At 44.2% G+C, this 16,395-nt stretch overlaps 1 protein-coding gene across 1 annotated transcript in view; it reads right to left on the bottom strand.

Annotated features, from left to right (window-relative positions):
* The window catches only part of LOC118371085 (solute carrier family 12 member 9-like), a 53,718-nt gene that overhangs the window by 21,221 nt on the left and 16,102 nt on the right, over positions 1–16,395 (bottom strand). The window contains exons 7-11 of the mRNA XM_035756410.2: positions 13,557–13,714; positions 12,867–12,949; positions 11,292–11,416; positions 4,161–4,353; positions 70–244 (exon numbers count right to left, since the gene is read on the bottom strand). Of these exons, the coding sequence (XP_035612303.1) occupies positions 70–244; positions 4,161–4,353; positions 11,292–11,416; positions 12,867–12,949; positions 13,557–13,714 (734 nt within the window). The remainder of the gene's footprint in view (positions 1–69; positions 245–4,160; positions 4,354–11,291; positions 11,417–12,866; positions 12,950–13,556; positions 13,715–16,395) is intronic.

The raw sequence follows: 16,395 nt of genomic DNA, 5'->3' as shown, positions 1-16,395 counted from the left end.
AATAATGGAAGTGAAATGGGAACGGCTTCTTTACTATGGAAAAGCCAACATCTCCGTATGCCCTCTTACCCAGGTCTCCTAGCTGTACATGTCCCAGGACATAGAGACCACTCTTCTTGATGTCGTTGATGAAGGTGATGAGACCTACACTGCTACGGGGGTTAGATACCATCAGCAACACCTGGGGTCTCCAGAACTTCACATGGTCCTTACGCACGTCCAACATCAACAGGTACTTACGCACCTGGAGGGAGAGAAAGAGAGACAGGTTACAACAGAGCTATACACTGTATTCTCTATAGCAGTGGTTCACAACCGTTTTGGGTTAAATGTACCACCAATTGAATTTTGCTCTGTCAGAAGGAGTACCCCCTCTGGTCTCATGAGCCTTCTCAATTACCCCATGGATAGGCCAAGTACTCCCAGGATTCCTAGTACCCATGCTTGGTAACCACTGCTCTATACTGCACACACAATAGTTATCAGGACTGGATGACTGTTAACAACACACAGACACAGAATCTTAATTTGACCAATAGTCACAGCAAAATACTTTTAGTCCGGTAGTTAGGCTATTAGCCGTAGGCTACATGAAAGGTGCAATACTGTTAAGATAACCATGTGTTAGTGTGGGCTTTCAGTGAATTTATTTCAATCAAAGCTCCTCTGCATTTCCTTCGTCACAGTAAAATTCTCAGCAACAGAAGACTGATCAAATGAAGACCCTACATGTGTACAATACATTGGTTGCCAAGGCATGTTGCTACTACTGTAGTGGCCAGATGATTTGGCAAACTCCCCAGTTGTTCATTGTTATACCATACATGTTCATGTCATATACATTATGTATGGTACAACAACAAAACCACAGAGGAGTTGGCTAAATCACAGATCTGGTTACTATAGGCAACTAGAAAAATTGTGTATATCGCTAAAGTTTGACACTCTGAATAAACCCATTCCTTCACTCTCCTCTGACACACACGTTCTTGTGCATCCCCCACACCAAGCTCCCTGTCCGCAGTGTCTGTGTGGTCTAGTCAAGATTCCGCCAATGCAGAAACAAATTGGATCCACAATCAGAATCCCATTAAGACATGAGCCGGTAGCAGAGACTGCAGACTAGGGAGTGTGTAGGAGGGGTGTGTGTGGTGGTCATGAAGAGATAGTTGTCATTAAGGAAAGGGAGTACCGCCGACCTCCAGCCATATTCTCTTTACATAAAATCACAGAGCTGTAATTATATCTATAGTACTAATGTTGAAACATTCCAAGTCTGGAACATAAACCTGCCTCTCCTATATTCATTCCTGTTACCTAGCCAACCATAGAGATAATTAGCAAATACTAGGTCCAAATGGCAGATATTCAAGATAATGGGACTATTAAAATCCTCTGAAAACATTGTTCCTTCCACCTTCCTTGGAGTGATCACTGAAGGGGCATGGCTGGATATGTGAAAGATGTGTAGTCTAGGTTTCCTTAAGATCACTGTTTACTTTACAGGAGACACTAAGATAAGTATTTTAATAACTAATCACTATGATAAAAAGTACTGAAACCATGCTTATGACCAGACAACCTCATCTGATTAATTAGTGTGTGTGTGTGAATGCATGTTTATGTGAGAGTGTGTGCATGTACGCGTTTACATACGGCTAATGATGAGAACACTAAACACTCATAATAACACAATCATCATTATCAAAGTTTCTGCTAAACAGAGAAAGGTCCTGGAGTCAATGTGCTTCTGCCTCCTCCACTCATCTACCGCTCCATCTCTCCATCACCCTCTCTCCTGATCCATCTCGATCTTCTGATCCATCACTCCTATTCTCAATCACTCCTATTCTCAATCACTCCTATTCTCAATCACTCCTATTCTCAATCACTCCTATTCTCAATCACTCCTATTCTCAATCACTCCTATTCTCAATCACTCCTATTCTCAATCACTCCTATTCTCAATCACTCCTATTCTCAATCACTCCTATTCTCAATCACTCCTATTCTCAATCACTCCTATTCTCAATCACTCCTCTCCTCAATCACTCCTCTCCTCAATCACTCCTCTCCTCAATCACTCCTCTCCTCAATCACTCCTCTCCTCAATCACTCCTCTCCATTACCCTCTTCCATTGCATTTCCAACTTGTATTATTTTAGTAATCTATAAACTTAATTTCTATCACTCCTTCAATACTATCAGCTTGCATCTCCTTGGCTGGATCACATGAATCCCTTCTTCGTCTTTCCTCAATGTCACCCAGTTGGCACCGATCCATACTGAGCACTGCCGAAACATGCACCCTCGTAATCCCCAGACACACACACACACACACACACGTTAGTTTAATCTAAGTGGGCCAGTCTCTCTGCGTTCCCCTCGTTTCCCTCTCTCCCTGGGGACTGGGGGATGGGGAGGAGAGGAGGAGAGGGAGCAGTGGAGGAGAAAGGCTCAATAAGTTAAGTGGCTGTAATAAAGCTCCTGGAGCAGCCTAGCTTTTGACAGGCTCCTGGCACCTTACTGCCCTGGCAACCGGCCCCTTGGCAACGGTCCCTCCTAGCAACACTACCCCCCTCCTTGAAAATATGGTGTGCAGAGCAAAAGGCTTGTAAAATAGAGGACAAATGCAGAAACACTTCTGGATAAGAGGCTTGGGCGGTATACCGTATATACACACACCTTATACCAGGGTATTTCCAAATAGCCATGGGATGGTTTTTCAATACCGTCAAAATAATTTCTTTGAAGTTTTTCAATAAATTGTAATATTTGTAGCTACTTAAGTAAATTCCCCACAGTCAACCAGTGCAATACGTTAGGAGATAAAGCAAATTGCGTTCTTAAATTTCACCTGGCACATTATTCTACATTATGAAGCTTACCATAGTTGAGCAACTTGTTTGTAAATAACAACGGGTGAAAGAGGGAGCAGGTGACTGAGGTGAGTGGAACTGTGTATTGACAAGGGTTGAATCTCATATTGAAAGTCATGACAACAGAAGATCAACGCTATTTGGCTGGCAGTCACACAAGGAGCTTACAATGAAAAAGCAAGGTCTTTTTTGCAAAAATTATGCATGGCCATATTTATAATGTTTATGATAGAAATAATGTAGCCAGCTGCATTTCCTATGTTTTAAAGTTAATCTAGCATTTTACTGGAGAAAAGTAGGCTGGTTACACTGAGAAAAGTGCCAGAGAAAAGTAGCTCCACATCAGTCAGAGCGCTGTCTGCTGATAGAATGCCTGTTCGTCAATTTTCATTTGAGTGGAGAAGTGCAACAGAAGCACAAAATTAGTCTAATGACGAGCAGAAATTACAACAAGAAGCATTTTAGACCTGCGTTTACAAAACGCAGCCAAAATTCACTATTTCTTATGCATTTTATATTGTTTTCCTGTATGAACTAATTCTGCATTAATGCGACCCTCAAGTTTAATTTGCTAGACATCTAAGAGGCTGAATTAATAAGGCGACAGGTGTTATTGTGTTAGCTTTCTGCCATGTTTGAGAAGTCAAAGCCCTTTGGATGAGTTCTGTACAACTGCCACTGTTATCTTGATTCTCAGGTCATTTTTTTCCTTCCCTCTTCTCAGCCCGTCTGCTAATCCCCCTCCCTCAAGTCAGAGCAAGCAGGCCCGTTGCCCTAGTGAATCCACACATGTACGGATGCTGCACTAGCGACAGCACCGTTGTTGTTCCTTCAGAGAAGGATGCATAACAAATGGGTTCACTTGCACAACGTTGCTCATTCACAATCGCTTGAAGATGTCTAAACTCACCAAAAAAGACATTCAGTAACTCCTATATGTGTTTAACTTTGAGCTAGATTGCCTGTCTTTGTGATTCATTTACTTTAGTTTGCGCTCGTTAACATACAGTACTTATATAGCAGCTTGAAATTCGCTATTAATTATGCAAATTTTGTTAGCATTCTGGTAATAGACGCCCAATGGGCTTTTATGCGGTTTTGTGTACTAAACCGGTAATACTGTAAATCCCTAGATGAGAAGTACAGTATAACGATCTGGACACCGCTCAACCCTACTGGATGACATAATGTTCTGCAGACTGATGTAGCTGAGGAAGTGAATGTGGCGCAGAAGTGTGTGTGTGTGTGTGTGTGTACACGTGTACACATGGTACTGTGTACCTGGTGGAAGATGAGAGCCTGGCTGATATAGCCCCAGCTGCTGGTAGGGCTGAGGTAGTGGATGAGCAGCAGTAGAAGCAGCATGAAGGCGATGGAGGCTGAGGCGTAGATAGAGTTGATCAGGAACATCATAACAGCACAGCCCACGATGCCCAGCACACAGGTGTGCCACGTGAAGTAACGGAACGTGGGCCTGGAGGGAGAGGGGAGAGGGTTTACACACACACGTAAATGCATTTGCTTTTAGAGATGCAAATTATCTTAATTTCTCTCTCGCTTTCCCACTCTCTCGCTCACGTGAGCATTCTAAGTGAATGTAAAGCTCTATCTAAGCATGATAAACAACTGGAGGTGAGTCAGTATATAGAAAGTGATGGGGTTATTTATCTGCTGTGTTTTTGTGAGCAGTCTTAATGACTAACTGCATCTATAGAAAAGGTGTACAGTTTGTGTGTAGTGTCCATGCACGTGTGTGTGTGTGTTAATGTGTGTGAGTTTGAGCGAGAGTAAATTAGTGTGTGTTAGTTCATGTGTGAGTGAGTGAAACAATTGAGACATGGATTGTGTGTGTGTGTGTGTGTGTGCCATTCAGAGGGTGAATGGTCAAGACAAAATATTTAAGTGCCTTTGAACGGGGTTTGGCAGTAGCTGCCAGGCGCACCGGTTTGAGTCAAGAACAGCAACGCTGCTGGGTTTCACGCAACAGTTTTCTGTGTGTATCAAGAACAGTCCACCAACCAAGGGACATCCAGCCACCAACCAAGGGACATCCAGCCACCAACCAAGGGACATCCAGCCACCAACCAAGGGACATCCAGCCACCAACCAAGGGACATCCAGCCACCAACCAAGGGACATCCAGCCACCAACCAAGGGACATCCAGCCAACTTGACAACTTTGGGAAACATTGGAGTCAACATGGGCCAGCATCCCTGTGGAAAGCTTTCGACAGTAACACCCATGTCTCAATGATTTGAGGCTGTCCTATGGGTAAAATGGGGTGGTGCAACTCAATGTTTTATGCATCACTGCTGTAGATATTCTTAGTTTAGCGTGTGTTCATTCCCCTACACTGAGCACAAAAAGAAACGTCCTCTCACTCTCAACTGCGTTTATTTCAGAAAACTTAACATGTGTAAATATTTGTATGAACATAAGATTCAACAACTGAGAAATAAACTGAACAGGTTCCACAGACATGTGACTAATAGAAATGTAATAATGAGTCACTGAACAAGGGGGGTCAAAATCAAAAGTAACAATCAGAATCTGGTGTAGCCACCAGCTGCATTAAGTACTGCAGTGCCTCTCCTCCTCATGGACTGCACCAGATTTGCTAGTTCTTGCTGTGAGATGTTACCACACTCTTCCACCAAGGCACCTGCAAGTTCCCGGACATTTCTGTCTGGAGTGGTGTAAAGCTCACTGCCATTGGACTCTCAAACAGTGGAAAAGTGCTCTCTGTAGTGATGAATAACCCTTCACCATCTGGCAGTCTGACGAAGGGGTTTGGTGGATGCCAGGAGAATGCTACCTACCCAATGCTTAGTGCCAACTGTAATGTTTAAAGGGAAATCTTAATGCCACAGGGTAAAATAACATTCTAGACGATTCTGTGTTCCAACTTTATGGCAACATTTTGGGGAAGGCCCTTTCCTGTTTCAGCATGACAATGTCCCGTGCACAAAACGATGTCCATACAGAAAAGGTTTGTTGAGATCAGTGTGGATGAACTTGACTGGCCTGCAGAGCCCTGTTCTCCACCCCATCGAACACCTTAGGGATGAATTGGAACACTGACTGTGAGCCAGGCCTAACGCCCAACATCAGTGCCAGACCTCACTAATGCTTGTGAATGAATGGAAGCAAGTCCACACAGCAATGCCCCAACATCTAGTGGAAAGCCCTTCTAGAAGAGTGGAGGCTGTTATAACAGCAGACGAGGGACCAACTCCATTTAAATCCCATGATTTTGGAACGAGATGTTCGCGAGCAGGCATCCACATACTTATGGTAGTGTATCACATGCCGTACTTGTATTTTCCACTATAAGTAAAAATCCGGATTATGCTTCTACCACCATTCATTCCAATTAAACTGGTTTGGATTTCCCCCTGACCAACATGTCTGCCATTTTCATCCCATTCTGGAACTGAGGGTTTTTGACATATATCCTATTCATTTATTAGAGGGGCTATGTTTGTGAGTGTAAGCGTGTGTATGTATGTATGTATGTATGTATGTATGTATGTATGTATACACATATACACACACAGTGCTTACAGAAAGTCTATACCCCCTTTGACTTTTTTCAACATTTTGTTGCTTAACAAAGTGGGATTGAAAGAGATTAATGTATTTTTTTGTAATCAACTTACAAAATACTCCATAATGTCAAAGTGAAAAGAAAATCCTACAATGTGACTTTCTGGATTTGTTTTCTCATTTTGTCGGTCATAGTTGAAGTGTACCTATGATGAAAATTACAGGCCTCTCATCTTTTTAAGTGGGAGATCTTGCACAATTGGTGGCTGACTAAATACTTTTTTGCCCCACTGTATATTCATGTTTCATTCATCTCTAAAAGAAAAAATGATATTTCTTCCACTTTGAAGTATTTTGTATAGATCGTTAAAATATACAATTCAATTCATTTTTATTCCCACTTTGTAATACAATCAAATGTGAAAAAGTCCAAGGGAGGTGTGTGTGTGTCAGTGTGTGTGATGTGCGTGTGTGATGCGTCTGAGCTCCCCCATATGGGCAGGTGCAGAAAAGGTAGGGTCATTAATCACGTAGTGACCCTAATCTCCTGCAATAACATCTTCAGCAGCTAAACAGCTATTAAGGGTAGCTACTGTCATTCCCATCCAAATGAACAGGCCCGGGCCCAGCTGGGAGCGCTAGGCTACGCTAAAAGACAGCTTCATTAACAGAGTGGAACGCACCCGAGCACTAAATGCTTCATAGCCCCCACTAAAACGTGATGGGAGAGAGATAGAGAAGAAAGACTGGCGCAGTCGTTACCCTTCTCTCCTTTTCCATTCTCTCCATCACTAGAGTGAAATGCTCTTCTTTCCCCTACTATTTGCTCTAACTTTCTCTCCCTACTTTCCATTTGTTTTATTGCCAATTTCACATAATTTGTCACCCCCAATGTCTTACTTCTCAGTCTTAACCCCCCCCTTCCTGCCCTCATCCCTCCACTCCTCTCTTACTCTCCCTCCCTGACAGAGAGTGTTATTATTTTAAAAGCTCACCCTGCCTGTGCTCCCTCTCCACCTCCCTTTCTTTTGCTCTTTGTAATCCCTCTCTCATTAGTGTCAGTGTATCGCTGGCACTCCCCATGTCTCCCCCCTTCTTCCCACCTCCCTCCTTGCCCACAACCCAATCATTTCCCAATGACTGATGTCACTTTGCTGACATCAGCAAAAAACAAACAAAAAAAAAAGTGTCCACCATCAAGTACTTAGGGAGAGAGAGGGGACCCGGCAGCCAGCCAAAAGACACGTCATGATTAGAGAGGACACAACTGTGCTACTGCCAACCATCACCTTAAAACACCCCCGCTCTGCAAACACACACTCAAGTGCACTCAAAGCTGGCAGATCTAGAAGTATGTCAGTGAGTGCTCATTCAGACATTACGTCAGTCATATCATTCAGAAGGGTCTCTCACTGTAATTAGAGTAACCTTCACAAAATGTACACCAAGAGTGACAGCATAGTCAGACTCACTGCATGTGTAGTTAATAACAGAGCCTGGGCTTCAAGTCTTACCCAAAAACCTAGCCTGTGTGTGTCTAAGCCAGTCAGCCCGGTCCTCTAAACCCAGTAGTAAGTCCCATCAGTAGTGAACACACTGCCCCAGAGGAGCGCTCTGGAAAACTGGAGCCAGTCACTGATGAAGCTGCAGCCAACCCCTTTACACACACATATTCAGAAAGATGAAGAGGAGTGTGTTGGACACAGTGGACACATTTACGGGACACCGTTTTTTTTTTTTTATTAAAAAAATATTCACAACCCTATACACAATATTCTTTGACACACACATACATACACACACACTTAACAAGCAGACAGCTCTTCCGCTACATCATAATTCAGCAGTCCCCTCCCCTTCCCATCAGTTAAACAACCGTGTGCCAAATTTAGGGGAAAGAAAATATTTCTGCTAAATTAGTTATGCTAATTACAGAGCAGTTCTCAGGGGAGAGCAGTGCTAAATGGCTTTAAATGATTTTCGCCTGGAAAGAGGTGCAGGGAACACAATCAACAACAACAAAAACAACAACACCCAGAACCCGCCCTGCAACAGCAGCAGCAACATGCAAATATAATTAAGGAAGTGCACCACAGCAGCTAGCCAACCACGTGCCTTATCAGCCCCCAGCTGAACCCCATCGGCCAATAGGGAGGGAGATACGGAGAGAGGGAAAAGTTTGGGTAACATACACACACAGAAAACTTTCTAACTTTATATACCCTTGACACATGGACAAGCACAGATCTGGACAGAGAAGTACAGTGAGGTAGGAACTTCTAGAGATAGTTTCTCCTTAATGAAAAATGTGTTGTGATATACGTGTCCACACACCAACTCAATCACACATCATTAACGGCATACATTAGAGCTGCACGACATGATTATCTAGGTACTCTTAGCTCTAAGACTAACTGAACTGTGCTGCCTGCTTGAGTGAAAGGAGGTGGGTCTTGGTGTGTGTTTGCGCAGTGGATATTGCATGTCTATATCGTAACTTCAATTAAAATGTGATTAAAATCAACATTTGAGGATTCACAGTATTCAACACACACTTGTTTTCAGTCCTTCTCAGATGTGCAGCTGGGAGCTGTGGCCAGTTTATGTCTTAATTAGCACGTGGCCACAACACCCAGCTGGTGCACACTGTGGAACACTAACTTTCCACACCATCCAACCATCAGATAGAGAGAGCATGGCATCCTCTCTTCTTCAAAGAAGTAATGAGTCCTAATGTAACCGAAGCTACTGAAAATAAACCTTTTACATGATGACATCATGACAGGAGAGTTTTATTCATATTAAAATAGATGTGTTCAGACAGACTACTTTAGGAAACTTACTGAAGGGACATACCGTATAGGTCTATAGAGATAATCAGCCAACTCACACACCAGTAAAGCACCCGTCAATCAAAGCCACCAGCAAATATTTCTCCTTTCCTGAAAACATTAAAAAACCTTAGCCTACCTTTCCAGAAGTAGGCTATAAGATAATGAATTGACAAGGAAAGTATGAAGCGGACAGCTAAGCTATAGTATGAAGACGAAATTGGCCATCATCAAAATAGCAACAAATACACACGTCCTCAGCCTATTTATCAGCGACGCTGATCAGAGGGGGAGTGTTGGAAAGACTTTTTACTGTGAGGAACTATTAGAATTTGAATGGATGTAAAAACAAAAAAATGGACGTTGTTGACGAAAAGCTGGGCACTAAATAATAAGTTCATAAGATAGTGTAAATTTAGCTAGCTAGCAATCAGGTAGTTCTGCGAGCACACACAAAGCTCTGTCAATATTAATAGGACAAAGAAACTAAATCAAAAATGTGTTTCTCATAAGTGTAGCAGGTTGTGAAATCTGCAAATAGCTCTGGCTGGGCCACTCAAGGACATTCAGAGACTTGTCCCAAAGCCACTCCTGCTTTGTCTTGGCTGTGTGCTTAGTGTCTTGTCCTGTTAGGTGAACTTTGCCCCAGTCGGAGGTCCTGAGCACTCCGGAGAAGGTTTTCATCAAGGATCTCTCTGTACTTTGCTCCGTTCATCTTTCCCTCGTTGCCGACTAGTCTCCCAGTCCCTGCATCTGAAAAACATCCATATACTGCCACCACGCTTCACTGTAGGGATGGTGCCAGGTTTCCTCCAGAAGTGACGCTTGGCAATCAGGCCAAGGAGTTCAATCTTGGTTTCATCAGACCAGAGAATCTTGTTTCTCATTGTCTGAGAGTCCTTTAGGTGCCTTTTGGCAAACTCCAAGATGGCTATCATGTGCCATGTACTGAGGAGTGGCTTCCGTCTGGCTACTCTACCATAAAGGCCTGATTGGTAGAGTGCTGTAGAGATGGTTGTCCTGCTGGTAGGTTCTCCCTTCTCCACAGAGGAACTCCAGAGCTCTGTCAGAGTGACCATCAGTTTCTTGGTCACCTCCCTGACCAAGGCCCTTCTCCCCCGATTGATCAGTTTGGCACTGTCAACTGTGGGACCTTATATAGACGGGTGTGTGCATTTCCAAATCATGTCCAATCAATGTAATTTACCACAGATGGACTGTTTCTACAACACAAGTTGTAGAAACATCTCAAGGATGATCAATATAAACAGGATGCACCTGAGCTCAATTTCAAGTCTCATAGCAAAGGGTCTGAATACTTATGTAAATGTGATATCAGTTAAATTTTTTATAAATTTGCAAAAATGTCTAAAAACCAGTTTGCTTCGTCATTACGGGGTAGTGTGTATTGATTGATGAGGGAAAAAACGATTTAATCAAGTTTAGAATAAGTCAAGGGGCCTGAATATTTTGAGCGCACTGTACACACACACACACAAAACGCTGTCCCTCCCACACAGATCCAAACACTGCATACGCCACAGGAGCCTGCTAAGGGGAGAACGGCTCATAATAATGGCTGGAATGGTATCAATCACCTGGAAACCCATGTGTGCTGTGTTTGATACCATTCCACTCATCCTGCTCCAGTCATTACCATGAGCCCGTCTTCCCCAATTAAGGTGCCACCAACACCCCCCCCACACACACACACACACTTGCTGCTGCTACTCTGCTCTTTATTTTACTCTTTATAATAAGAATAAGAATATCCATCATGATACCTAGTCACTTTACCCTGCCTTCATGTACATATCTACCTCAAAATACCTCGTACACCTGCACATTGATCTGGTACCTGTACATAGCACCATTCTTCTGTACTTTATGTTATTCCTCACGTTAATTACCATTTCATTTTGTATTATTATTTCTTAACTCTGCATCGTTGGGCAATATTCTTAAGCAAGCATTCCACTGTAAAGTCTACACCAGTTTTATTTGGCGCATGTGATAAATACAGGGACTTAGTACCTGAAGTTAGGAGCCGAGGCCCACTCCAGAGCCAGACAGGCCAGGTCCACAGCTGCATAGACCAGCAGGAAGAAGATGGTTACAATGCTGGCGATGGTGTTCAACTTCCCTGTGAACAACACCAACTACAGATGGAGAGAAGAGTAAAACTGTGATTAATGTTTTATTGACGGGACAGAGGAAAAGGACGGAGGGAAGGAATAGTTTCTCCTCTGACCTCCCCAATGCTAAGTCAGTCTACCTAGTTGACCCCTGAGAGGCTCTTTTACAAAAGCATTAATTAGCTATTAACTGAGCCCTCAGCCACAGGCCAGCATGGGCAAATGATGGGCCTGCCAGTGCACCACTCAATCATCTGTGTGTGTGAGATCAGGTCACTCGTCTTCATGCTGTATGCCCAGTCCATGTAACGTGTACATGATACTGCAACATTTCCCCAGATTTTTTCTACTCACCCCTCGCTCCCTCCATCCATTGCTCCCTTTCTCTCGTCTGAGATTGTTTAACATGGAGTGAGATTAGATTATCGTTTGTGTCATCAGTGTATCATTGAAATAGGTGAGAGTGAAAGAGAGAGCGTGTGAGGGATAGAAAGAGGGCCAGGACTAGTGACTCAATGAGCTCTGATACAGGCTAACGATTTCCTCTAATTACTCCCCCACTCCAGCAGAGAAACAGAGCAAGGGATGAGAGAGGAAGAGAAAGACAAGCCATTTAGCCTTTCTCACTTCTTGAAGAGTATCTGACTATCCAATCATTAACAGAGCTCTCTCCTCTTTGCATCTTTACCCTCCCATCTCCTGCCTCCACTCTCACCCCTGGTCTCCCTTTCTTGTTAAGTCTTGGCCATTTCTCAGTAATCTCAAATGACTTCCCTTTCTCCTCTACTCTCTCAATCTCTTTCCTTCATCTGAATTGATCAGATTATTGAGAGTCTGAAATTAGACCTAATCTATCCTCTGTGTCTCACCTATACTAGGAACCAGGATAGGAGGACAGACACCCAGGAGTTCCCATTGTTTTACCTGTACTAGGAACCAGGATAGGAGGACAGACACCCAGGAGTTCCCATTGTTTTACCTGTACTAGGAACCAGGATAGGAGGACAGACACCCAGGAGTTCCCATTGTTTTACCTGTACTAGGAACCAGGATAGGAGGACAGACACCCAGGAGTTCCCATTGTTTTACCTGTACTAGGAACCAGGATAGGAGGACAGACACCCAGGAGTTCCCATTGTTTTACCTGTACTAGGAACCAGGATAGGAGGACAGACACCCAGGAGTTCCCAATGTTTTACCTGTACTATGAACCAGGATAGGAGGACAGACACCCAGGAGTTCCCATTGTTTTACCTGTACTAGGAACCAGGATAGGAGGACAGACACCCAGGAGTTCCCATTGTTTTACCTGTACTAGGAACCAGGATAGGAGGACAGACACCCAGGGGTTCCCATTGTTTTACCTGTACTAGGAACCAGGATAGGAGGACAGACACCCAGGAGTTCCCATTGTTTTACCTGTACTAGGAACCAGGATAGGAGGACAGACACCCAGGAGTTCCCATTGTTTTACCTGTACTAGGAACCAGGATAGGAGGACAGACACCCAGGGGTTCCCATTGCCAGAAGTCTTCTTAGCTGGAGACAACACCGTGCCTGCAGAGAGTGAGAGCAAAACGGAGGGGATTAAAGTTAAGGACCACATTTCAGTTAATACATGAAATGAATTCAATTAGGAGACTTTCAACTCAAATCAATGCAGCCAAGAACAGGGGATGGAGAGAGAAAATAAAAGGAGGATAGGAGAGAGGAAAGAAAGGTAAAAGACAAAGCAGATAGTTTTAAACTGGGTGAGATGAGGTGTGTGTGTGTTACACTATATTAGCCAGTGAGTGTAGGAGAGTGACAAGGTGATGCCGTATGCAGCAGATATGAATGACACACACATGATAAGAACTTCATTTGAAGTTAGACACCTTTAATCAAACAGTCAACTAGGCAAAGAAAACAAAAAAAACTACTAAAATCTCTTTTTAACCCCTGAAAAGCATTGCTAGCAATCCAGAGCTGAGTTAGTCAGTTTGGTTCAGTATGGTTTTGAGTCATCTCCCCTGCTCCACCTGCCCACTACACGGGAACCCTGCTTAATATCGCTATTCATCTCCCCTATCCACACAACGCCAGTGAAAGGAGAGACAGAAGCAGCCATAAAGAAAAATAATGAGGGAGAGAACAAGAGAGAAGAGGACATGGGTGTACCCACCAAACAGGTCGTCCCGTGCCAGAGCGTAGAGGATGCGAGAGGCCCCTATCAGGTTACTCATGGCAGCAGACATGGTGGAGGAGTACACACCAACGGTCACCAACGGGTTCCACACATTAATGTCCCGCAGGAAACTGTAGTCCCTCTGGAGGAGAATACTGAGAGAGAAATCAGATTATTATACACAATTCAAATTAAACACGTGTTACCTATGAAGAGTGAATGGTAACACGCAAACAAACATCGACATGAATAGGTGCAAGAGGAAAGGGGTGGGACAGTGGGTGAAAGAAAGACCGATGTTCAGACTTTACTTGCTGAGTGTTATCTTAATACTTGAATAAGAGATGGAGAGAAATCAGAGAGAAAATGGACACTCCTCTCTGATTGTGCCCTGCCTCACTCCACCCCTTTCCCACACAATGGAGCTGTAGAAATCAACATCAGTAAAGCAAGTCTGCTCCTCTCCCCACCGCTCTTCTCTCACAATATCTCCCTCAACCACTATTTCCTCCTTCTCAACCTACTACCCCCCATTCCATCAGGTCTTTCAATCTCTCTCGCTCCCCCTGGCTGCCCACCAGTGTCCCTTCTCTCCGTCCCCTTCTCCCTCCCCACCCAAGTGTCTATTCTCTCGCTCCCCACCCAAGTGTATTCTCTCGCTCCCCCTCTCTGCCCACTACTGTGTCCATTCTCCCTCACTCTCCACTGTAATTAAGACTCCCGGCACGTTCTTTCAGGTCGTCTAGTTTTAATACTTATCATCATGGCCCTATTAAATATTGTTCTGTCCAGCCACACATCTGAACACCATTTCTTCACACTGAAACCCAGATAGAGCCACACACGATAAATTCATATCTCCCCCGAAAATTAGGAAATGCCAATGATTGGTTTGTGCGTGTTAGTTGATGTGTGTGTGTGCGATTGTTCGTCTGTGTTATGAGTCGGGTGCCGCAGTAAAATGTTTATGAGCCATTGCTTTAATCAGGCTCTCTGACATATGCTTAATAGTGATTCACTTTCAACGGTCCTTTCCACAAGCAATACACACACACACACACACACACACACACAGAATAGCAAAAAAATAAAACACCCATTTGAGTGTATGCTCGTGTGTTGGTTGGATCATTGAAAGTGACGTGTGTGTGTGTGTGTGTGTGTGTAATGGAGCTGGTCAGTGCTATGGCCTTGTTATGAATCCTTGTGACGTGTGGCAGGTGCAGTATAAATCTGAACGGGCTTGACATTTTCAAATCTGCACTCCAAAACAAAGCCATCATAAAGAGGTGACAGCCATGCAGAGAGAGCAGAGGAGAGAATAAGTGAATTTGTGTGTGTTCATACACAGTTGGGTACTTTCATATGGTCATTTTTATTAACATGTCTGTGTAGGCTATGCATTTGTAGAAGCATGTGTGTATACGGTTGTTTGTGTGTGTGAGTGTGTCCGTCCTGGTGTCCCCTCCATCCCATAATGTAGATTATTGATCGGATCATGAAGCTGGAATGAGCTCTGCCATGGAAATAAAGATCAGAACGAAGTAAAGCCCCTGACAGAAGAAAATAGGGTTTTTAAGAGGGGAATGCAGTTAAATGAGTGAAAGAGCCTGGAGAGATTGGACGCTTATTCTCATTCCACACCTCATCTGCTCTCTCTCTCTCTCTCATTTGTTGATCCCCTCAATCATACTGTTATTTGTTTATTCATACATTCATGTTCTTTTGCCATTTCTTATTTTTTCAGAACCAACTACAGCGGGTTGGCAAGCAGATAGGGCCATACAGAGAGCGAGAGCGAGAGCGAGAGAGCGAGAGCGAGCGAGAGCGAGCGAGAGAGAGCGAGAGAGAGCGAGAGAGAGCGAGAGAGAGCGAGAGAGAGCGAGAGAGAGCGAGAGAGAGCGAGAGAGAGCGAGAGAGAGCGAGAGAGAGCGAGAGAATGTGTGATGGTTAAATGCTCCCTGGGGGCGAGGCTGTGGCTGAGGAGTATACAATGGGATCAATAGCTAACAAGGCCTGCAGAGCTCCTCTCCCTCTCTCATTCACTCACTCACTACCACTCATTTTGTCTTTACTTCACCCCTCTCCTATTCTATTCTCTGGCTACATTCTCCTTCCTGATACTATGTTTATGTGGTTAAGTTACGAGGGTCTCCATTAGCTGTTGCTCATGCAGCAGCTACTCTTCCTGGGGTCCACAGGATTACAGAGGACATGGGCAACATAAGAACCTTCTCCATCTCTCTACCTGTGTGATGACAGTGACAGGACCAGTTGTAGTAAGGGTAAGAGGGTGAAGTCCACCAGCAGACAAGACCGCTTTCACCGCGCTATTGCCATGGAAAGAGAGACAGACAGACAGAGAGGGAACAAGAGATACAGAGAGATCTCTGTGGTGGAGAGACAGCAAGCAAATAATGTGAGGATGGACAGAGAGAGCTAAGGACAGGCACTCTGCAGTGGGGTGAATGCAAGGGAACAGAGGTATGAGACAGGGGGAGAGCAGACAGGCTGAGAATGTTGGACTTGTTGAACATTCTCTCACACACTAATAAAAGCCATATGGGGGGCTAAAAAGCAGAAGAAAAAGCAAAGAGATAGCAGAGCCGTGTGGGACTACACAGCTTCCCCACACACCAGGCTGCATGTTGGAGATAGCAGAGACTTGCGGGACTACACAGCTTCCCCACACACACCAGGCTACATGTTGGAGATAGCAGGGACTTGCGGGACTACACAGCTTCCCCACACACACACACCAGGCTTCCCCACACACACACACCAGGCTGCATGTTGGAGGTTGCAGAGCCTTGTGGGATTACACAGCTTCCACATA

The sequence above is a fragment of the Oncorhynchus keta genome, chromosome 1, assembly GCF_023373465.1.
Source record: "Oncorhynchus keta strain PuntledgeMale-10-30-2019 chromosome 1, Oket_V2, whole genome shotgun sequence".
Classification (NCBI taxonomy): domain Eukaryota; kingdom Metazoa; phylum Chordata; class Actinopteri; order Salmoniformes; family Salmonidae; genus Oncorhynchus; species Oncorhynchus keta.
The sequence above is the reverse complement of the archived record's forward strand: the minus strand, read 5'-3'. Positions and strand labels throughout refer to the sequence as shown.